Raw genomic sequence first — 23,969 nt, forward strand, 5'->3', positions numbered from 1 at the left:
TGACTATGTTTTGTTCACAAAGCAAAATGCACTTGAGATTAGCAGCTGTGGTTGGAACGAGTATTGGGGAGGAGACTGAGCATGATAAGGCAAAATTGTTAACGGTGCATATTGTGCATAATGTGTCAAAACGAGACTGCGTGTCCAAACAGAAACCGTACTGACAGTGCCACTCATTGGCTTTTAAAAAAGGTCTGTTGAACTGCAGCTGCTAATTTCATCCCAAACTGTGTCTTTTTTCTTTTCTATCTCTCATTAGTTTTTTATTTCATTTTACTTTCTCTTTGTTTGGTTTCCTTCTCTTAACAAAAGCAAGTACAGCCACTACAGGAGCCTATCCTTGTGGCTATAAGGAGCTTGTGAAATCTTTGAATTCTGAGTATGGTACGCATGATTTGACTCCAGTGGCGCCTCACTACTTTTTTTTCTTACCAGGCGACAGTGCGGCCACTGGGGTGAATCTGATTGTTTTGGTTCAAAGTTTATTTGAGGGGGAGGTGGTGGTGGTGGGGGGGGGGACAGGCAAGTGTACTTTCAAGACGGGTGTCAGTAGCAGGGACGAGGGAAAAGAAGGAAAAAAAAAAGATTAAAGAACAGGGAAATGTAGCTGCAGCTAAACACCTTGAGGTGGCTTTTTTTACTCTCTCTGTGTTTCCCCTATTTTTCTCTTCTCCTCATGTCATTGTGTTCTGCATCAACCCCTTTACATCCCTCAGAGCTTCGAGAAGGTTGGTGTGTTTTTTCTTTTTTACTTTTTTTAACCCACATTTGAAAAAAAAAAAAAAAAAAATCAACATGTTGAAAATTTCTAGCTGTATTTGCCTATTACGTAGCTCGATTAATTACTAATTTGAAGAAAATACTAATCAGTCATTCCAAAGTGCTAAATGAGTTTGAAAATAAACTTTTATTTATTTCGAAGGAAGAAATGATGAAAGCAAACCCGATTAGCTCGGGTCTTGTTAATTTACTTTTATGTTTGCATTGTGGGGCCTTTTCTCGTTTTGCATCCTTTGGTATTGCTTCTGCACCTAAAGGCTTTCTTGCACGTGTTATCATGGAAACCCAGCATGTGGAAATAACAGGACCTGTCGCACGATGGGAGAATGTAACTGTGCTTGCATGCCTGTACAAAATGGTTTTTGGCCGTGATGGTCTTTTGGTTTCTGCATTCCCTGTGTTTTGTTCAGTTGTTCCTTTCTCCTTGTTTGGTTTTTCAACCAGTATTTTCCCTAATACACTCCTTTATTTTTTGGCTTACCATTTTCTTTTCCAATTATTTTTTGTGTTGTAATTATGGTGTTGTGTTTGTGTGTTTTTATTTATTTTTCTATTTTGTCCCACTTTGTTTCAGACCTTATTTTTCTGTTCACAATGTTTGTCCTTTTGTGCGTCATTTGTTTGTGGAATTTGTGTTTCTTTTTCCAAATTGACGCTGCTCTGCTTCTTGAGTCTCGGAGTGCAAATGCAAATGCAGAATGAAAAAAAAAAAAAATAAGTGTGTATGCAGCCAGTGTTTCTGTCATCTTGTTTATAGCAATCCATTACTGACAAAATTAGACCTGATTGGGCCTGATTGGGTTCCATGGTGATTTCACTCAGCCATTAAGAGATGCCATTTACAGTGTCGTGTGGATCAATAACAATATGATGACTTCGACATCACATTTGCTGTTGCTTAGCGGGTGCTCAAAGATACTTTTTATTTTCAAATGGCGGCAGCGAGACATGATTGGTTTTGTGGAATGACTGCTGTTTGCGTTCCCTCGCAGTCATGACACTCAATCAAATTATAATCTATTATTCAAAAGCCGCACTTCCCCAGTACACATAAACTCATACGCCAGAAATGATTCTCAGGTTGCTGTGACTAAAGTAATGAGGAATCTCAAAGTGAAAGAAAACACAGTCTCTTTAAACATTCATGTTGTATTCATGACAAGAAAAATGCTTAATAGGTTTGTGATCAATGCAGCTAATGCAAAAGTTTGTTGGCTTTGTGCAATAATCACGTCTCAAGTGAATTAGATGTTTTCTGCTGTAATGAGGTTCCCTGTTAATCTCATAATCCTACCGTCTTTATCAATACGCAGCATTCAAAGTATACCGATATTCAGGATATTAAACTAATCTTTGTGACATATTAAAAAGGCATGTGGTGAAAGGCCAGTCAGCCTGAAAAGGCACCAAAAGACAAATTGATAAATTGCATTCAGTGTTTGTTCAAAGCACTTTGTCAGTTGATGTTTAATCATGAAATACGTCTACATTAACAGAAGGATTTCACTTAGGTAATTTTCTCAGGGAGCTTCTCAGCCTTTTTGTCAAACTTATGTACTTGATATTCCAAAGCATTAGCAAGTCAAACCTTACAAGAAAGTAGTCAATGCCACAAGGCCACAATCTACCACTTCAATGCCAATTTTCCAGCAGTGCAACAAACCTAGAATTTGTACTTAAAACAAGCCATTTGGAAAATATATGTTGCCATCCCTTCTGCTCAAGTATTTGTCTCCAACACAATTGAGTGTCCCCATTTGCCAAATTGTTGTCATAATGACCTTGATCAGCGATTGGAATTGTAGTATCGGGGGAAGAAAAACCACCAGTCAACAATCTGCCCAATACCACCTAGTAGGGTCCACAAGGCACACTACCAGTAAAAGAAACGGAGCTCATTGAAATGTTTTCATCTTTATTTGCATATGTATGTTTGTTTTCTAAGCCCTGCAAATAACACTGATGCAGAAAGACGAGGCTGTTATGTACGCATGTGCATGAATACCCTCCTACAATGGTATCTGCTTGGGTATGAATGTGCTTGCATGTCCTGCTATGCATTTGTGTGTAATGTTGGGAAAGAAAGCTAGATTACACCTTATGTTCTCACTGGCCAAAGCAAAATCCTGCCATCTCTATTAGATGTTTGTCTCAAGGAGTCCTGTAGATAACAGCTACCTTTGGGGAAAATTATACCGGTATCAGAAACACGTTTACGTTCCACACAAAGCAAATACTTCCAATTTCCTGAGACCATATGATTGCGCTCCTTTTTCCAATCTGACTGATAATGCTCACTGAAGAGATCCCCACAGTGGGGGACACGCTTGCAGTGTCATTTGGCTGCTTGTCATCAACCCGAAACAACAGAAAGGAGTGGTACACTCTGAAATCCCCTAAATCCATTGCTTGCTCATAGATACCCCTTCCATAATTCCTGTCAGTTTCCTTTAGGTAATAATTTCCATTTTGATGAGCCACCCATAGTGACTGTTTAACTGTGGCACAGCCAAGGTATGTTAATACGGGCCGACCCCTGCGGCTTATATGTAAATGCCGTAGGCCTCACTCGGCAAGTGTGACTAAAGGATCTCCATACTGCGCCTGTGTCCTCAGGCAGCAAGAGGGTGTAATCTCAGCTTCAAGGTGACACTAAAGGCTGCACATTATTTTGGCTTCCCCCCCCCCCCCCCCCCCCCCCCCCCCCCCCTTCATTTTGGGGCAGCAAAACCTGCCTCACCAAAATGGCCGATAATGTCCACCTTCTGACCTCTGTTTTTTGGCACAAATCCCTCCACAACACTGACCACGATTAGCGTTAGCACAGTACTCTGGCATTCTCTCTCGACTGCTTTTCACCTCGTTCAGTGTAAGGCTTCTCGTCTTTCTCTCCACATTGGGGCTTGAAACAAGATTTATATGTTATTAGCAGTCCAAATGAAAGGTATATATGTTGGTTTTCATTTTATCTCAATTCCATATGGGCCGGCTGGGCTCATGGTCTCTGTGAATGAGGAGCCTGTCCATGCAATTGGGATTCTTTTATTTTTCTTTGTTTTGCTATCAATACATTTCGAGGTAGGATAGGAGAGGATCCATCACACACTTTCACAGTTTTGCCAAGACTCACTGGACCATTGACATGAGATTTCACTTGAACATTCAGGCCCATGTCCAGCCAACTATAGTGCAATGACTCATTTGCATGTGACATTAAGCTATGCAAATTATGCCTCCCCAAATGTCTTCTGCATTTAGAAACGTGTAATTTCCTCCCCTTATATTCACAATATCATGCGACGTTGAGTTCTGAATTTTCTGTTGTAACCAAATATCAATTTAATCTACCCGTCAGACACATGGTGTGATGATCTTGACAGTAAAACCTTGCCAGACTTCACTTGTCCTTTGTCCACTCTTCAGAATCCCACTTTGATTGCGTATCACCAGGTTCCCCTATATCCAGAAGCCTTTCAGTTTAAACGTTTTTGAGTGTAGGCTCAACAAGTTGAACTTTTTTAAATTTTACTTACTGTCCACACTAAATAATTATCTGTTTTTTGGCAGGTCACTGCTGTTAGTTCCCATATTGCCCCATCACCGGAGACACTAATGTAATCATCTTCCTGTGGGGAAACCTCATTCACTCAGCCACAACAGCTCCCGGTCCATTGGCTGACCTTAGCCCCAGGGAGAGAAGAGCATCCTCAGACATACTATGATTGGACATCGCCCCCTAAAAAACAAACAAATAAAAAAGAAAAACTGTCCCTCTTTAACATATTGAGTTGTCACCATTCTTTTGGATTGGGGGAAAAAAAATTGAAGTGACAAATCATTGCTGAAAAACATCTAATAGCATTGATGCATACCTCTTTGTTGAACACAGCTGCACTCTGGTACTGTCTATGCTGTTCGGACATAGTTCTTTTTGTGGATTTGTTCAGTTTCATTTGTTTCCTTTCATTTGATTTTGTGCGTGTGTGTCTGGAACAATGCTATATTTGAAAATGAATGGCATGCTTGGATGGGCTTGGGTGACATTTTTTTGGATTGTATTGGTTCTCTGGTGTCTGCCCATGGGGGCGCACCTGTATATGTCACTCATGCCATAGCCACACCCATGCATGTCCGTGTGAGGAATGGGCTGCCCTTTCACCTTTGTTGTTTAATCAATCAGTAATTTTTTGACAAACTAAAATGAAAGGATACATTTTTTTAAATATATATATATATATATATATCCCAATGTAATGGGACTTTTTTCTTCTTCTTCTTTTTTTTCTCTCAAATCAACAAGTTTTTTTGGGTTTTGTTTTTGTTTTTTTCCCACAGTCACTATGAGACAAAGTAAATCTCAGCTAAAATGTGCTGTGTCCCATTGTTTATTGTTATTGTTTTCCTTCCAGTCAGGCCAGGATAGAATAGCTGATGAATATTTGATAAGCTATCACAGACATTTTGAAAGAAGCATTTCCCAGCTTGTTTCTGGTTGAGAAATTTCGGTGTTTTCTTTAATCTTTGGAGATTTTTAAGAACAGAGGGCTGTTCATATCTGCTATTGACTTTTTGCCTTGGTACATATTCATAGTTGATCATTTGTGTACCACAAAGAAACGACTCTTTAAAGGGCGACTTTAAAGAAGTCATTTTTTCCCCCTCAAGGTCAGATCATGTATTTTCCAGAGTAATGGTGTGATGGACATGAAGAGTGAATTTCTGAAAGGATGATGTTTAGAAGAGGACAGATCAAAAGGACCCCATTTGTGTTTCATTCAGTCATTACAGTAAACCTGCACTGTGATTTAAAAAAAGATATGTGTAAAATATATAGAATTTCTCTGGCTGAAGAGATAGTGGCTGTTAAAGGCCAATATCTTAAGATGTCTTCTCGTCTCTTGGCGATTCCACGTGATCTCAGCTTTATTTTACTCGGAAAGAGTTTCACACCTTGGGATGACATGTCGACGTACAGTGTTTACATGATCGTTTCAGTATGTGTCAGCCCTCAGGTAAAAATCCCCTCAGAGTGTGTGTAGGTGATATCTGTGCTTTAGTTTGGTGGAAGAGTTCAATTGTCCAACGCAACGATCATATGAATCCCATTTGGATTGACACGGTGTATTTTGGAATGCTACCTATCCTTGATGCAACCCACCCCTTAGCCTCCTCCTAAATCTCCCGTCTTTCCCCCCCTTCAATACCCCCACCCGCCCGACCCACACACGTCACATCCGCCCATCCTAAGACTTCCCAAGTAGCATTTTCATTGAGGTGCAGCGTTTTAAGGTGGGGAGGAGGGGACGTGCAGTTGATTCTTGATTTTAAGCCCCAGTGTGTGAGACCTCCAAACCCACTTTGAGCCATGATCGCCTTTTGTTTTTTGTTTTTTTTGTTTTTTTGAAATTATTATTATTATTATTACTATTATGGTTATTGTTTTCATTATTATTTTTTTTAACAATTAGAACCACAATTTCCTTATTCTATCCCCCACTTATATCCTCCTCCCCCCTTTCTCCAACAACCCAAACCCTTCTCCTTCCCCTTTGCGTAATGTACAGTATGTCTGCGTGCCCATCCGTCACTGTCTGTCTGCCCGTCTCCTTCTGTCTGTCCTGTCTGCTGTCTTGCTGCTTGGGTCTGTTTTGTTCTGCCTTGTGTCTTGTCCCTTGTCCCTGTCTTTCCTGTCTTGTCTGTCTCTAAAGTCATCTCTTCCATTTAGTTCATCTGTTTTATTATTTTTTTATTTTATTTTTTGACTTCGGCATCCTTACTACATCCTTCTCTCTTTTGAACCTTTGCATCCCAACAAACAGTTTGACAATAATAGATGCGGACAGTCTAGTTTTCTTAAAAAGATCACCCAAGGACTTTCGCTTTTATAGTCTCTTGGTTGTATTTACCTTTTCTCAATATGAATCTTGTTTTTCGTCTATTCAGGAACACTTTTTGTTTTTTTAAATGAGAGAAAAATGTACAGAACCTATTTATCACTTTATAATAATACTCATAATTCAACGTAACTTTGCTGAAGCTTCCATACCATATATGGAATACAATCAAGAGTATATAGGTATAAAAAAAAAACATTTTTTCCTCAAGTTGCCCACCACTTTACTTTCACTATCTGTCAAGTGCTTGCTGGGATGCCGCTCATGAAGAATCAGTGTTTCTACACAGTCATACTCTTTCACTCTCTGACTCTTACATACTGTACACGCGCACAATCATGCCTTTCAACCAAAAAAAAAAAATGAAAGAAAAACATGTCTACTTATGTCTACTTAAACACGTGCAAAGACACGACACCTGTCACGCCCTTCCTCTGCGTCTCAGGCTCATTTTCAACCTTCCTCCACTCAGATTTCCAGTCCTGTCCATGAATTTTGAGATTCTCCCTGTCGCTCTCTCTAAGCTGTCATCCTGCCCTTTTCAGCTACCTCTGTCTTTGCCTTTCCTTCTTTCTCTTATTCTCTGGATTTCTACTCCCTGTTGATCCAGTTCTGTTTCTTTCCTCCAACACTATGTGATAGTAAGACTTCTCTTGCTACAACTTTTAATTCCTTTTCTGTGTATTTCTAGACACACACCTTGTTCCTCAGTACTTATTTTGTGTTAACCAGAACCGCGATGTGACAATGTGCCATCCTCACATTTTGTCACATTAGCTGAAGAGAAACAAAAGTTTACACAGCACTGAAGCGGGTTACCCTCCCCTTTACCCCCCTCCAACCTTCCCCTCTTTTTCTCTTCCTCTGTCACTCTTTGCTACTGTTTCCTCTCAGTCTATCCTCTCCTCGGATGTTATATCCTCTATCTTGTACTTCTACTTTCCTCTCCAATCGTCTTTTGTCTGGGCATGCTAGCGACCCTTCAGTTATATTCCTCTATGCATTTTATCTCAATTTTTATATCTGATTTTATTATCATTTACTCCTTAATTTACCTCGATCTATTTATGCATGCTGTCTGTGAAACTGATAGCTGCATCTATCAATGGAACCGTGTCAGATCTTAATAAGGCTTTGTCCAGTGGATCTACCCTAAACCACAAAAATCTGATTAAAGTTTCTCATCTTTAAGAAGGTAGAGGCAGGTGTCAAGCGCAAACTTAAGGTAGACTGTGTTCAATAGAGACCTCATCGAGATGGTCACTAGTCCAGTAACCCTACACTTCCTGTGCTGTGGAAGAAGCCTGCAATGGCCTACTTCATGCTTGGCATGAGTGCCTGAGAGGACAGGAAGTTCCAGGTTGCCATGCTGGCCTGATGTGATAACATTATCACATGGCCTTTATCATATGCCTTCACAGTTCATGATCAGTTATGTTGTAGTGCTATGTATGTCAGCAGCTCAGTCCCAAAGATGAGAAACTCGTAATAGATTTTTGTGTCTTTAATTGTGCTGTGATGGGTCAAATATTGGTCAATGGAACCTTGTTGCTATGAATCGTTGCTTAATTGTTAATCTATATTGTTGTTGAAGCAGTTCTGTTAGTTTAGTTCCTTCTCATTATTTGTATTTTAAATTTTTTTTTTTATGCTTTGAAGAGTGTAGTTTTATTTTTGTGTTTCAGTTCACATTAACATTTTGAATCTTTTGTGTTAAGTATTTCCTTGAGAAGGATCTATATTCATCGGCCTCTCTTGTTACCTCTCTCTTTCTCTTTTTTTTTTTTTTGACTCCCTTGCCCTGTTTTGTCATCCTCTCCCCTTCCTCATGCCTCCTCCCAGTCCGGCGGGTGCCTCCTCGCTTCTCCATTCCACCAACGAGTCAAGAAATTATGCCCGGAGGCAGTGTGAACATAACGTGTGTGGCAGTGGGATCGCCCATGCCTTATGTCAAGTGGATGCTGAACTCAGAGGACTTGACACCAGAGGATGGGATGCCAGTGGGCAGGAATGTTCTTGAACTGAGCAGCGTTCGTGAGTCAGCCAACTACACCTGTGTGGCCATGAGCAGCCTTGGCATCATTGAAGCTGTGGCGCAAATCACTGTCAAATGTAAGCGATAACTGTGGTTATAAAGAAGGATACTTATGAAGAAGATTGACTTCAGTTTAGTTTTACATTGTGCATGAAATTTTAATGGCTTGTTTTGTTATACAGATTTTGGTTGATTTGATGAGTTCCAAGCTTTTAGTATGGTTTATGACTGACATGATCATCATGCCTTCTTTTCTTTCTGTTTTGTCATCTTGCCAGCTCTTCCCAAGCCTCCAGGTACCCCTGTGGTTACCGAAACTACTGCCACTAGTGTGACCATTACCTGGGACTCTGGAAACCCTGATCCAGTGACATACTATATTATCCAATATCGAGCCAAGTCACCAGACAGCAAATATGAGACAGTGGATGACATCACCACCACGCGTTACAGCATAGGTGGCCTCTATCCCAACACGGAGTATGAAATTCGTGTCTCAGCTGTTAACACAATTGGCCAGGGTCCGCCCAGTGAACCAGTAGAAACTCGCACTGGTGAACAAGCCCCTGCTAGTCCACCACGAAACATTAAAGCGCAGATCCTTCCCCAAAACACCATGTTGGTGCAATGGGAAGAGCCAGAAGAGCCCAATGGGCAAATCAAGGGCTATCGTGTTTATTACACCATGGACGCCTCTCAGCCAATGAGCAACTGGCAGATTCATAATGTTCAGGACAGCATCATCACCACTATCCAGAGTCTAGTTCCTCAAGAGACCTACACAATCAGAGTTCTCGCATTCACCTCTGTAGGTGATGGACCTTTCTCAGAACCCATCCATGTTAAAGTACTACAAGGAGGTAAGGATATGTCCGGTCATTATTTGGTCGCCTTGATCACTGATGTTGAAAATGTAAGGAGGGGCATACTTGTTTAATTGTGAACTAGGGCTGGTATGTTTAAAATGACATTAGAAAAAAAAAATGTATGTAGAATTTTTGTCTCCGTCCATGTCCCCTGGGGTAATATTTTGACATCCAGTAAGGAGCATTATTAGTTGGCTTTATGTATCAGGTGCACATTTTCTGCAACTTTAAACAGACTTGCTCCCTCTTGCGAGAAAATACTTTTACTCGCCTGCTGCACTAAGATCACTTGCACATCTGCAAATGATGACAGAAGCCTGTTCAATTATACTTGTCCAAAGAAAACAGTTTCAGGGCTTGTGAATTCACTTCATGCAAGAGCAAGGTGAGACATTGACTTTTAGAGTCCCCCTTAACAAGTAAACCCCGACAGTATCGTGCGTGTCAATGCTGTAATATGTTCCTCTCATTTTTCCAGTATGGAATCCCCCATCATCTTAGGTCCAGCCTCATTATGCTCACAACTAATATTGCAAATTTGTGCTGAAATTACTGAGCAGGTCAACAATATGAAGAGACTTATCTCATGAACAATATAAACATATTTGTCTTTTTCTTCTTTCTTTTTTAAATTCATGTGCCGTCCCGGTTTTCCGCTGTGTTCTTTAGTTCCAGGGCAACCATCTAAATTCCAGGTTGGTGCTGTGTCAGACACCAGCATTGAGTTGACTTGGGAACCAGCTTTTGACAAGGAAGGCATCATAAATTATGAACTCCGCTACATGGAAGGCAGTTTTGGCACCCAGGTAACTATATCAGTGTTTGAATTCAGAGTAGAAGGGGTCATTTCGATCATCCAACATCAGATTTCTGTGCAGCTGATTTAAGTCAGTCCTGCCAATAACATGTTCTCAAATCAACAGATGAAGAAAACATTTGGACCCACAAATTCGTATGTTGTGGAGGGTCTCCGCCCCAACACAGACTACCACTTCTCCTTGGCAGCCATCTCTAACAAAGGCATCGGAGCCTTCACAAATGACATTTCGCACAAGACCTTGCAAGCCAGTATGTAGCCTTTTATTCGGTCTTCTCTCCTATTCTCATTGAAATTGTGTTCACAAAGGGATTTTCCTCAGTGAATTGTTAAAGAATTATGATTTTATGCCTCTCTCAACTTTTACTAAAGACATATCTGTTTACTTTAAATGTTTTGTTTTTCTCCTTTTGACTGGAGCTTGACAACATTTCCCTAATGTCAATTGCTTCACCAACTTTGAATTATGACTAGGTTTTTCTCGGGACACACTAACGGTTCAAGACTGATTTAGAATTTATGACAAACTGTTTTACCTGTTGTGATTCTTCTTTGTTCTTAACAAAATCTGTGGTTTAATACTGATGTATATGCTTCTTTGTTGGTATGGTATGTTTCTACCTTACGGAGGGTGACATTTATACCGAGAAGAGTTTATTTTGTAGAGAGTGAAGATTGAAAGTAAGCTTCACAGCGATGAAGGTACTATTTAGTGTTTTCCAATCATCGTTTTAATTTAGAAATACCTTCTTTTTTTTTGTAACATGGCTCTGGGACAGTATATAAGTGCTGCCACTGTCAAAAAAAACAAAAAAAAAATCAACTCTTATGTGAACTGAAATTTTGACCGTTTCGTTATTCCCTATCACTTTTGTTTGAATTTGCTTTTTCTTTGTCAACAGCAAGTGCACTTCCCACGTGACAGAGACACAAAAAATGTTGGTTCTCCTCTAAGACCACCACGGCTCTCATATGGACTGTTTTATAATTGCAATGTTTGATGCTGTGTTTGGTCATCAGAGAAAAAAAAAAGAAGAAACAAACAATCAAAACAGTTATCAAAAGTACTTGCATGCCCACTTCCTAAATTTATTGCAGCAAAACCAGCTGCAATTATTTTAGTATACAGATAAGATGCACTGCTAAATTATTTAAACCAGTCAGCTAAATATATAAGGAATGATATCATAGTGCGCCGTAGTGGAGGCTGGAGAGAAAGAAAATGCGCATAGATTATCCAATCAAATATGCAACTGTAGATATAAGTACTTTTGAGATGATGGTATTACATTCATGTCTTTGGGGTTTACACAGCACACAAAGATTAACAACGATGTTGTGTATTGATATTTAATAAATTAATTGTAAAGAACCATGAAAATGTACCAGGATTAATAGGATTATGGATGGATCTCAGCTGGTCTTTGTGAACGTGGATCATGCGTAATATTGAAATCAGAGGCAATGACACACGCATTGTTGAAGTGGCTACTTTTATTCGTAATAAACTGACAAGGTTTTGTTAGTTGGTTTTTCTTTGTGAGGTTTAAACCACAGAACTCTTCACAGGGACATAGGAGAGCCATGGTGGTGGGAGTAGACGTACTTTAACACATTTTCTGTTTCTACCAGTGCAACTTGTTGGCTGTACCCCTACATCTGGGCGTGGGGACTTTGGAACAACCACTTCACAGTTCTTTTTTGTTACTGCTATGCAGCAGAGCCACACAGCCAGTGCAGAGTCACTGAGGAGAGCGCCAGTTGCATGTGACACTCAACTCTGCCCACATGGGGTGCTGTGGAGCACCTGCCACTGCACAGTTGATCTTTGATCAGTCCAGGCATGAAATGATTTGATGTTCATGAAGCCCCATTGCTGTCTTGGCGTCTCTCGATTGTCTGTGCACATTTTCACCTGTCAATGTGTGTTTGTGATTTCCTCCCCTCTGTTTGGCATTCGTTCTTGACCGATAACACCGCAAGCTGACTGGATTGGATACACCCCTCTCCTCCTCTTACATCACCCTTCTCCAGCTATGTTTCTCTCTTTGCCACTTGTTCCCCTCTGCATTGGAACAAAAGCTCTCCTTGGAATGGCTTGACATCACCTTCCTCACTTTTTGTCCTCTTCCTTTTGTGTTGAGTCTTTTGATTAAGGGTTTATTCTAGATATTTTATTAATTTATCAGTTTCCGTTCATTTCTGGGTTACCTGAAATAACATTAGTTTAACATCACTCCAAACAGTAGCTTGCTTCAGTCGTTTTGTGTTGGGTTCTTTCGAACCCAAGACCACCACACACACACGCACACAAACACACACATACGCACACAAACACACACACACACACTGCAGAACTGCTGACAGAATTTTAGTTCAAATGGGGAGTATTTACTCTGCTTGGGACTAGGGACTCTTCTTTTTAGCTGCTTCATCCACATGAACAGGACAGAACAAATAACTGCTGGTTGAAGGTATCTGTCAGTATATTGTGGATATTTGATGCTACTGTCCTAGAAATTATGAATATATTTGTATACGTTGTGACCATCACAAGGGCTAATGTCTACGACAGTATAATCAAATATTCTTTACCAATCATGAAGGCTTAACCGCTATTATCCCATCTATTCTACTTATGTGGGTAACGCGTCTCACCTAATAGGTTCTGGTGTTTTTCAGTCATTATTTTTCAGAGATTGAAGAGTCCCTGCACAAGCAGGTATAAGAAATATCCTGTCTCACCACTGTAAGACAAATCAAGGCTGAGTCAGACAAATCAGAGTATTGTCTAACACAACACAATAACTTACTTGATCTTTTGGATGCTCTGAGGTAAGTGATGGTGTGGTTTAGAGATTCAGTCTGCCGCGACAATTTCCTCAAGACTTGGATAGAAACATCCATTTCTATATCCAGTTAGTCATATGTTTTCTACAACACCAACGCATACATTTTCAGTAAATCTTAATTAACGGCGAAATCAAATTTTTAACGACCATCACTGTGAAAAAGTTTAAATAATCATTCAGAAATACTCATTTGAATTGTAAAGCACAGCAAAAAGCATTGAGACCTAAGTTTGTTTGTGATGCAGTGGCACGCAGACTGTGTCCCAGGAGAAGAGATCCGAATAAAAAAAAAAGGGAAAAAAAGAAATTAGGGTAAAAACAAACATACATTTTAAAATGGTAAGGATTTAGTCTTGGGTCTCAAACTGTTCAATGCGACTCGCTATCTCGATGCTTTGGTTCATTTCAGTGAAACATACAATAAAAGGTTTGTCATGACAAACTTTAAACTACTACACACCTTTATTTTACACATTATACTCATGCAAGAATACTTAATCTACATTAGAATTATCGAAAGAGGTATTATTCATTACTTGCTTGACGAAAGCGGCTGCAGGGAGTCAACTTTTGCGCGACTCATTACCCTTCAAAGGCGATCTGAGTCTATACTGATGTCTGGCAGACTGAAACGCTTTGCCACAAAAGAGAAAAGAAAGACAAGACAACATGATTTTCCAGTTTGCTTTGTTGTCTATTATCTATGGTAAAATGATGTTCACAGATTGCTGAAGTTTGTGCTCAGTTCAAGTAGCATTACCAGAGGCTTTTGTCATGGGGGCCCCTCTGTCAAAAACTCATAAAAAGTCACTTGGGGGGGAAAAAAAAAAATCCCCTGGAATTAGTTTGACGACTGCTATCAAATAGCTTTTAAATATCAAAGAGAGTTCAATTGATTTAATTTGGTTTCCTTCAACCAAAATGACAGCAGGTGTGGGTTTGCAAGATGTTGTTGACAACAGTGGCCCTCATTCAGAAACAAAGCCTCCTGGGGTGTGCTGCCAAATTCAGACGAGGTCCAGACCATTTTTGTGAGGCCGTTCAGACGTGGCCGGAGCGGTCCACAACCCGAGAGCTGGGAGGTCTCCCGGCATTTATTTTGAGCCGTTATCTAGTTGCAAGGTATTGTAAGAGGACCTTAGACAGACCCTTGGAACGGATGTGAGAGAACTGCAAGGCCCCAGAGAGACAGATAAGAATCCCATTTCATAGCATCAGAATTAATTTCATGCTTTGCGGTGAGCAATGAGCCAAGGCCCTGGATTGTCAGGCTTTGTTACACATTTAGATTATACCTAGAACCTGCCAGTAGCCAGTCAAGTGCCATCTCTCAAATTAAAGTGGCATTCCAAATCCTCTCTATTTAACAAAACAAGCAGTTTAGCTCCCCACTTACAGTAATTGAAGTAGGTTTTCAAATATATTAGAGTATTTGTGTGAGCTACACCATGGCCATTTGGCATTGGCGAGGGGAAGGATTAATTCTGTAATGATTTACAAATACGAACATCCTGTCATTTGAGGCCTCTGATGAAAATACAATTCAAATGCAGACATGTGCTTCAAATCTAAGAGCAAAATTACTAGCAATCTGTCATTTCAAAAGTTCTGATAAACTGCCATCATAGCTGAACTCGCATTGATTTTTGAAATATATACTCATTGATGGAATTGCACTGAATCCACTTCTAATTCAAAGGCCATCATAATAATTAGGTATGCTCCCATTACTTATCGTTACAGTCTTGTATCCAAAGCATCAACAGACCGAACAACAGACCTAGAAAAGTCAGAGAGCGAGATTTGAATGCAGACATGACTAATTATTTGTCAAACACCATTTGTAAAGCTATTTCAGGGAGGCATCAAAGGAACCTCAAGTGAAGCATTAGCTGAGTTTCTTCTTTTGTGGTTGTATAGTTCTAGTATCCATAATCCTACCAATGGCCTTCATGGGCTATGCACTTTATTAAAGCTGTGCCCCAGCTGCTCTTTAACCGTTATCAGGCATGAGGATGCCTGTGCACTGTGATAGCCCGGCCTCTGTCAGATTCATAGCCTTTTTCTGCACCACAAAGATTGAGAACTGAGCAATCACTCTTGACGTGGAGAGTTTGCAAATACAATATGAGCGAAGGAAAGAAGCTGAAAGGCTCAAAATCCAGTAAGACCTTAAGTAAATAAGCCCATTGGACACAGAGAAGGGTTTGGGAACTGTGGCTGAGATCCTGTCTTATTTGTTGTGTGCTGGAACATTCAGTTTTCACTGAGAGGAGGCCTGTCTTATACTTAAAACTCCTGTTTTTTTGTTGTTGTTGTTTTTGTTTGTTTGTTTGTTTGTTTGTTTGTTTAGTTTTTGTCAAAAGCAGATCTCCCCAAAGTGACATTGCAGTCAGAACACTATCATTAAACTTTTATGAATATGGCAATATGAGAAATCTATTTCGCTGCCTCCATTCTCTTGTTTTGGCATTCTCAAAATGGCACTTTGCTTTACAAAGATACATTTGTGTAGTGCTGTGAAATGGGATTTATTTTAGGTAGTAATATTTGTGTTCTTGGCCAAGTTTACAAGATCAGAATATGTCGGGAATGACTACCACCGGCATCCAACTGGCTTCCCCTCTCACAGTCTTGTGGACCCTCCGGCCCAACAATACAGTATTTAACAGCCCTGGCTACAGCAAAGAGCCAACTCTCTCCCTCCAAGCAAACGCAAAATGGGCTCAAAATGAACTTTTACAAACATCAAATTTATGTTGAGGATGTCAAAATTTCTGATTTGCTTTCTGAGAGGGAAAGTGTTTTGACAGTACATGCTTTGTAGTCAGGTGCTGGTGGTAAGAAAGTCTTGAAAGTTTAATGTTTTTGGGAGTCAGGTACGTATAATGCAGACAATGTTTGTGAGATCTTTTTGTTTTTGTATTATTTTTTTTATTTTTTTTTTATTAATTTTTTCTCGTCAAATGTTTTCCGTTTCTGCTGAGAATCCTATTTCTTCATGTTTTCCCATGAGTTGTCATTTTGAATCCTGAACCGTTACTGTGGTTCTTTCTTTTGAGCTACCTGGGTTACAGAAAAAAATCATTTTCAAGTACCCTTTTTTTCAGTTCATAATTTATCTCCCCAGCTTTCTTTTTGGAATGAGACCATGTTGCTTGTTTCAATAGTTTTCATGATCATTTATTTCTCTTAATATGCTGTGTGTTGAATGCCTTTTTTCCAGTGATATTTAGTTTTGTGTTTGATTATTGTGCATACAGTCCCATACAAAAATGTAATAATGAATTAGGTTGGTCACACAAAGATGTAAGGAGTACGGCTTCACATAAAACCATCTTGGGGGATAGAGGAAACCCAACTCGGTCAGAAATATTTTCATACATGTCCTCTTATCCGTATAATGCCAAACCCTGGATGAGAAGTGAAATATTTTATCGCTCACTGCACAGCACACCCTGGACAAGCACAAGCTGTCTAAGAGCTTGGCTCAGATTAGAAAAGGAAAAGCACCCGAGTTTGATTTAGAAAGTTCACAGATGTGTAGGCTTTAACTTGTTTTCAAAGACCACTTCAGACACAAATAAGAGCCACCAAGTTGGAGCAATTTAACACCGTTGCAAAACTGACTATGCTCTACCCTTGCTGGGTTTTCACATATCTCGTTTTAGGTCATGTTGCTAAAAGAAATATATATACAGTATATATATATATATATATATACAGTATATATATATATATATATATATATATATATATATATATATATATATATATATATATATATATATATATATATATATATATATATATATATATATATATATATATATATATATATACAGACGCACATTTATTTTACTTTCACTTACAATAGCTAAGGTGGGGGGAAAACCTATATATATATATATGAGCAAAACATTAACTGAGCTCATATAAAGAACTGAATGTTAGCATTATTAAATACAACTGGCTGTATTTAGCTGTTGTTGTGAGTTTGATCTGTGAAGGATTTAAGCCTTAACTTAATGTTTTAGTTGGCTATACAGTACATACCACTGAGGTGTTTCACACATCTTGATTCATTATTACCCAAGCCTGTGCCGTTGTCCATTTATGATTCTTATGTTTACATTTGCTTGATTGTTTCATCTTTATTTTTAACATTTTGCCTCTGTCTTTGTTTCGCAATTTTGTTTGTATTATTATTATTATTATTATTATTATTACTATTATTATTATTATTATTATTATTATCATTATTGTTGTTGTTGTTGCTTTCTTTTCTTTTCTTTTCTTTTTTGTTTTGAGTTTTGAATTTTCCTTTTTTTCATTTTCTTTATCTCTCCCATCTTTTTTATTTTTTGTTTTTCACCCCTCCCTACCCCCTTCCCCATCCTCCTCATCCTCGACCCCCTTTCCCTTCCTTTCCTTTCCACCTCACCAGAGCCCTCAGCTCCCCCTCAAGACATTAAGTGCAGCAGCACCAGCTCCACCACCCTGTTGGTAAGTTGGCGCCCCCCGCCTTTGAAGAGTCAGAATGGTGACCTGGTGGGGTATAGGGTGCGCTACCAGGTGGTGGGCTTGTCAGAAGGGGCTGGTGATGATGTGGATACCCCGGAGGAGCCAATGGTTCCTGCAACAGAAGAGCAGGTGTTGCTGCAGAGACTGGAGAAATGGACCCAGTATCTCGTCACTGTGTCTGCCTCCACTGCGATTGGATCAGGCCCTGAGAGCGAGTCCCTCGTCTGTCGGACAGACGAAGACGGTACATAGATTTCTTTCACGATCAAACCACGATTTAAAGATTTGTTTTTGTGATTTTGCGATTGTAAGCATACCTTTTCTTTTGACTTTATTTTGGTATGTGTGTTAGTTCACCAAACATGCCTTGATTTAGAAAACAGTTTACTTTTTGAAGCATACTTAGTTCAGGTTGGTCACTCTTTGTCAAGATAGTGGTTCCCAGACAACACAAAGGTATACATAGACAGTACATACACCATATGAATGAGGACACTGGAAATAGATAACACACTTGGGAAATGAAGTATTTTGCTATTAAAACACAACTAACCAAATGTAAATCATAATAGCTACCACATCCGATATCCTGCCGCCATCTCTGGGCTTTTAGAAACCTCCTATTGCTCTGCAGAGAGCCATAAACATTCATAAATGATGTACAATATGAGGCCATATCCCTATGAGCATTTATTGTCCTAACAGTATGGTCAGCGGTTAAAGATACAGTATATGTGCATCCAAAGTTGCTGTGCAAATTTCCTGCAGCACATTTTCTGCAACTTTTGATGAAACATAAGCAGCATCAGTGTCCCTGTGCTTAATAACTGTTGTTGTATGTTTGAGCTTTAGGTAACTTATATCACTACAGCTTGGATCGTAGAGGTTTTTGATTTCCATGCATTTTGCTTTGGGCAGCCACTGTGAAAAGTGCTCTTGAAAAAAAAGTTTGGCAGCCAAATACTTCCTCCTTGACAGGGCAAAAAATAGGCGTAATACAGTTGTGTATTGCAGGGACCTAAATGACAAAGGAGTAAAGACGCTGAATAATAAAATATATAAACTGAGAGCTAAAGATGTGAGCACAGCTGAATCACTGACGGATGGCTGACGTTGACTCTTCTCCACGATCCATTACACATCCATTACCACAGCATTTTAAGCTCCTTTCTGACACTGATGTACAACAGTTGCAACTGCGGAGACAAGCCTAAATTCCTATCGCACCTATTTTTAAAGCCATCGTATCAGGGGTGCCTCTGCAGTAAAATCCAGAGCAAAACAACACTGGCTTTAACAAATTTCCAAGTGTCATTACACTAATAATGTATGACAGAGGAGCGTCAGGTAAAGAAATAAGAGGCAAGGCTAAAAGGAAGAAAAGGTTCTGGTGATAAACAAGATTGGTACATGATCCCAGGGAAGATGGAGAAAATGGGTTGTGATTTAAGGGGTGATGAAGAGACTTCAAAGTGTTTGTGTAAGAGGAAAAAAAAGGCAGTTTTTTAAGGGGAAAGCTTTATTAATGGCACATCTATCTCAGAAAGAGACTGTTTGTGACTTACTGAAAGCTCTGGTGGCAAGGCCTGCCATAAAGACCTGTCAGTATGACTGAGGAACGAGGCCACCCACTGACAGACACTCAGGCTATGTTCAGATTGCAGATCTGAATTCTTCCTTTGGATTTTTTTTGTTTTAGCTCATGTGTAGCTGCTCCCTATATATTTCATTAACTGTGTATAGGATTCCAGTGTGAACTTGCCACAGTGCAGACTGCAAATATGAACTTTAAACAAGACGTCACACGGAGCACACTTTTGATCAGGGAATAAAACTTTCATGGCACCGAAGGCAGCATTTATGGATTATCGCTCGGTTGCTCTGTAGAGAGAACTGAAATAGATCAGAGTGATGATACTGGAAAAGAAATGAGGAGAAAGGCAGCAACATTTTTAGTGATTACATTTTCTGGTGAAATGGCTGTGATGTAGCCGTTTTACATGTGTGTGACGTGCATTGAAACTCATTTCACAGAATTGGTACGTGTGTGACGTCAAAGTGATTTAAAAATAAGATGAACTGCAACTTCGTTTTGCAGGACATTATATATGAAACTATGTTTTTACATTACAGTGGGGGGAAAAAGAACAGATTTGAGCAACTTCCAGGTGTATCTTAAAATTTTTTTAATATTGTTACAAAGTTTAGTAAAGTTAAAAATGTTTTGTGTAGCGTGAGTTGTTTTTTTTCCCCCATATATCTCTGGTTCAACATTTCATGAAGTATTCCTGATGTGAGACCAGACGTCATTCGATTTATATATTTATATGACACTTCAAGGTACTTTTCAGCTTGAATGTAACTTTGCTAATCCTGGAAGAGTTTGCAATAAGTACTAAGTGATGTATTTGATTTGTGGTATGACATCACCGACACTAGATTGTGTTTTCTTTGATCATAACTTCTCCTAAAAAATGTTTTGTGAATATTATTTGCACAGTTGTTACCAATGGGGATAGTAGCGCCGCTCACATAAAGACTGTGAAGGCCGTGGAGCAGTTTCAAGGAATGATCCTGATTTAATGCCTTGCTTTGTTCCCTTAGTTCCCGGGGCTCCTCCGAGGCGTGTGGAAGTGGAGGTGCTGAACTCCACGGCACTTAAAGTGATGTGGCGCTCCCTGACTCCAGGCAAACAACACGGTCAGATCCGTGGTTACCAGGTTCACTATGTACGTGTGGAAAATGGCGAGTCACGGGGACAGCCCCTCATCAAGGATGTCATGCTGGCTGATGCACAGGTAGGACCATCTCGCAGTCCCCCCCCCCCCCCAATACAAATCAGTGACGTTAAGAAATAAGTAAATTCCACCTCATAGCATGCATACACCGACTGTTAACGCAGTTTTTGCTCACATGAAATTGCAAATATATGGACATTTGAAAAAAAAGCTTTGCATAATTTTTATTTCCTTAAGTAGACAGCAAATTGTGTACTTAATCCACACGGTTGTGGCTGTGCAAATATTGCCAGAGTGTGGAAAGCAATATGGGTCCTCGTTGCCCTTGGATTTCATTTCATATTGCTGTAATATTCTCCTCGCCTCAGCCTACAACTAGAACTGTAATCAAAGCTTCACTCATCTTGTCCTCCCTCTTCTACCTCTGTGGCTTTCATTAGGAATGTCTCAACCTCTGCTTTATGGCAACATCTGTCATGAAATATTTGATTGTGTGCTTGTATCAAACACAACAACTCAACGAGAATGCTGATTATAGCATTCGGTGCCTGGTGGGAGGAGTGAAATCGGCATGAAAAGCATTTCACCAAAATACAGCCTCAGGTGGCAGAATCGTAATGGATGCTGCCTGTTTCCATTTTGTTGTGTTTTCTCCTCTTTTCTTTTTGTAAAACTTCTGCCAACACAATTGTGAAGGTGTCCCGCCAGAGTGACACATTTCCTGCACAGTTGCAATCACCTTAATTGAAATTATAGCATTTTGGCAATAGTGTGAATAGAAAAGAAAACGTTCTTCATTTTTCATGTAATTAATCTAAATGTATTGAACGCAAAGGCATGAAGCGTCCATTCAGAGCACATTCCACCAGCATGACGTTAAAGCTTGGCTTAAGTAGAATCATGGATTCATGAGTACAATGAGAAAACTTTGCACCCACCCAAAACTGAAATATATATTCATTTGTATATTTTCCTTAAAAAAAAAAAAGTAAAAAACAAAACCGACATCTTATTCTAGTCATTAGGAGTCTAGTCATTAGTTAAAATATTTACCTCATGTATGTCACTATAAAACTCCAGGTCACACCGGCACACAGTCTTTATTCAGATCCGTCTTCATATCATACACTTCACACAAATTCACTCTGTGCTGACTTTTCTTCTGAGACCAGCCCTCTGCTCCCTAACCTCTAATGCCCCCATCTCTCACGATCCTATTTCTTCCCTTTCTTTTTTCTCTTTCTTTAAAAAAAAAAATGCATTGCTTTCTCTCCTGCACTCTCCTCTTTGGCGGGGGGGGCTTAGTGGGAAACGGACGATACAGCCGAATATGTGAGTACGAAGTTTGGCCTGAGTGCTCTGTGCGCCCGAAAGGGTATGAACAGCGGGTACTGCATCATCCTGGTTAGATTGACAGCTTACAAAACCACTTCAATCTTCCAATTACACTTGGGTAAACAAAGTGGCTCAAAGGCTTCACCTCAACTGTCTGATGAATTAACCTCTAAGAATATCTCTATATGGCAATGAAAACAAAAAAAAAGTATGTTGCCATTTAGCTTGTACAAAATGATGGCTGATGCAATATTCACTGGCTGCTACGCCTGGAATGCTAATGTTATGTGTGCTGTGATTTGTCCCGTGCCTTGGTGGTCATGGTGTGTGTTTTTATTTTTGTTCTTTTATATGTGTGTGTGTGTGTGTGTGTGTGTGTGTGTGTGTGTGTGTGTGTGTGTGTGTGTGTGTGTGTGTGTGTGTGTGTGTGTGTGTGTGTGTGTGTGTGTGTGTGTGTGTGTGTGTGTGTGTGTGTGTGTGTGTGTGTGTGTGTAAGATATTTACTATTTTTTTTCCTTCTTCTTTTTTTTTATTCTTGATGTGGTGCTTTAGTCTGGGTCTGCCTTAAGTTGTATAAATGGAGGCAATAGATAAGGGAAAGCTTTTGTAGCTATCCTTAAAACATAGTGGAAGTCCGCGTTGCATATTTAATTACCATTTACATTTTTCCCCCTAAACTAAATATTGCACCCCCGTTCTGAACCCGGTTATGAAGCACCAGTCCATCTGCGTTACACGAGCCCCGTGTCAAGTGCAAGACAGTACTTATAGCTCATTTACCTTTATTGACTGCTCCCATCCCTCTGCCAAGCAGCCTGTTAAAAACCTCATTCTGCATTCGTTCAAACCTGCTGCTTTGAAAGATTCATTAGAATTGATCGGAAGCCTCTCTTTGAAGAGGACTCAAGGAAACTTAATGGCTGAGGTAAAAACTGCCGGCAAATGGTTAGGATGTATTCAGCATGCATTTATCAAAGTTAAGTTGTTGATTGGAATATTGCGACAGGGCCACTTTCCATTTACATACCTAATGTCCCCCCTCCACCTTGGCAGCTCAAAGGATTTACGTAATGGAATGGTCTCCCATTACACAGGGGGAAACATTACATTTAATGCATGCCTCGTGAAAATTAATAAAGAGGACCAGGAGACACTTTGCTCGAATTAACATTCCGCATAAGGCAGTTTTAGCGGCACAAAGTGGGGTCAAATCATGAAATATTCAAGGCACATTTTGACATTTTCCTGTTCCTGTCTCTTCCATGTCTCCCATAGGAAATGGTCATTGGAGGACTTAAGCCAGACACCACTTACTCCATCACGGTGGCAGCATACACCACCAAAGGGGATGGAGCTCGGAGCAAACCCAAACTGGTGGTGACCAAAGGGGCAGGTGAGTGCAAGGATAAATTATTCATTTGTTTGTTTTCTCATGGAACATTTTTCAGACCAGCATTAAAGGGGCTTTGCCTTAGGTTACCTGACATGAAGAAGTCTTTCTCAGCAGTGCCTTGTCATTCCAACCCTACAACATTCAAAAGAAACCCTCATGTTCACCCAGAGTTTAGGGAGATTATTGGATTCAGGCATTTCCTAACATTTAAAAAAGCACATTTCAATAAACGCAAAAGAAAATCTGAGCATTTAATTGGAGCCATTCAGAGTTTTTCAACCTCACCGTAAGAAATACCCAGAAAAAAATGATGATTAACTAATAAATGTAATGAAAATTGCATCACTCGTTCAAGGTACTCAGACTCGAGCCACACAGCCTTCGTCACAGAACATTGAATTCAAGCAAAGTAAAGTCTCTCTCTCTCTCTCTCTCTCTCTCTCTCTCTCTCTCGCTTTCTCTCTTTCTCTCTATCTCTCGTTCTCTCTCTTTCAGTATGTGAACAATTATCATAAAATAATTTAGTACAGTCAAATTTGCACAAAAAAGTGCCATTTGGGCCGTGAATGTGAACTTTTAAGTAGTTGATGTTTACATGTTGCAGCCTATCCATACATTGTGTGTGGATGAAGAACAGTTGTTGACAAGACTTACTTGAAGATATTTCATTGTAGCAGCATGAAACCCCTGTTGTGTCTTTGATTTCAGTGCATTCAAGTATTGGATCTCAGTGTC

The 23,969-nt window shown here is 39.8% G+C and overlaps 1 protein-coding gene across 1 annotated transcript in view; it reads left to right on the forward strand.

Moving 5' to 3' along the window:
- ptprsa (protein tyrosine phosphatase receptor type Sa) overlaps positions 1–23,969 on the forward strand; it is a 170,884-nt gene that overhangs the window by 94,946 nt on the left and 51,969 nt on the right. The window contains exons 7-13 of the mRNA XM_080474263.1: positions 8,517–8,786; positions 8,988–9,569; positions 10,245–10,381; positions 10,499–10,643; positions 17,692–18,012; positions 20,373–20,566; positions 23,117–23,234. Of these exons, the coding sequence (XP_080330389.1) occupies positions 8,517–8,786; positions 8,988–9,569; positions 10,245–10,381; positions 10,499–10,643; positions 17,692–18,012; positions 20,373–20,566; positions 23,117–23,234 (1,767 nt within the window). The remainder of the gene's footprint in view (positions 1–8,516; positions 8,787–8,987; positions 9,570–10,244; positions 10,382–10,498; positions 10,644–17,691; positions 18,013–20,372; positions 20,567–23,116; positions 23,235–23,969) is intronic.

The sequence above is a fragment of the Lipophrys pholis genome (genome assembly GCF_963383615.2).
Source record: "Lipophrys pholis genome assembly, chromosome: 10".
In the NCBI taxonomy this organism is placed as follows: Eukaryota; Metazoa; Chordata; class Actinopteri; order Blenniiformes; family Blenniidae; genus Lipophrys; species Lipophrys pholis.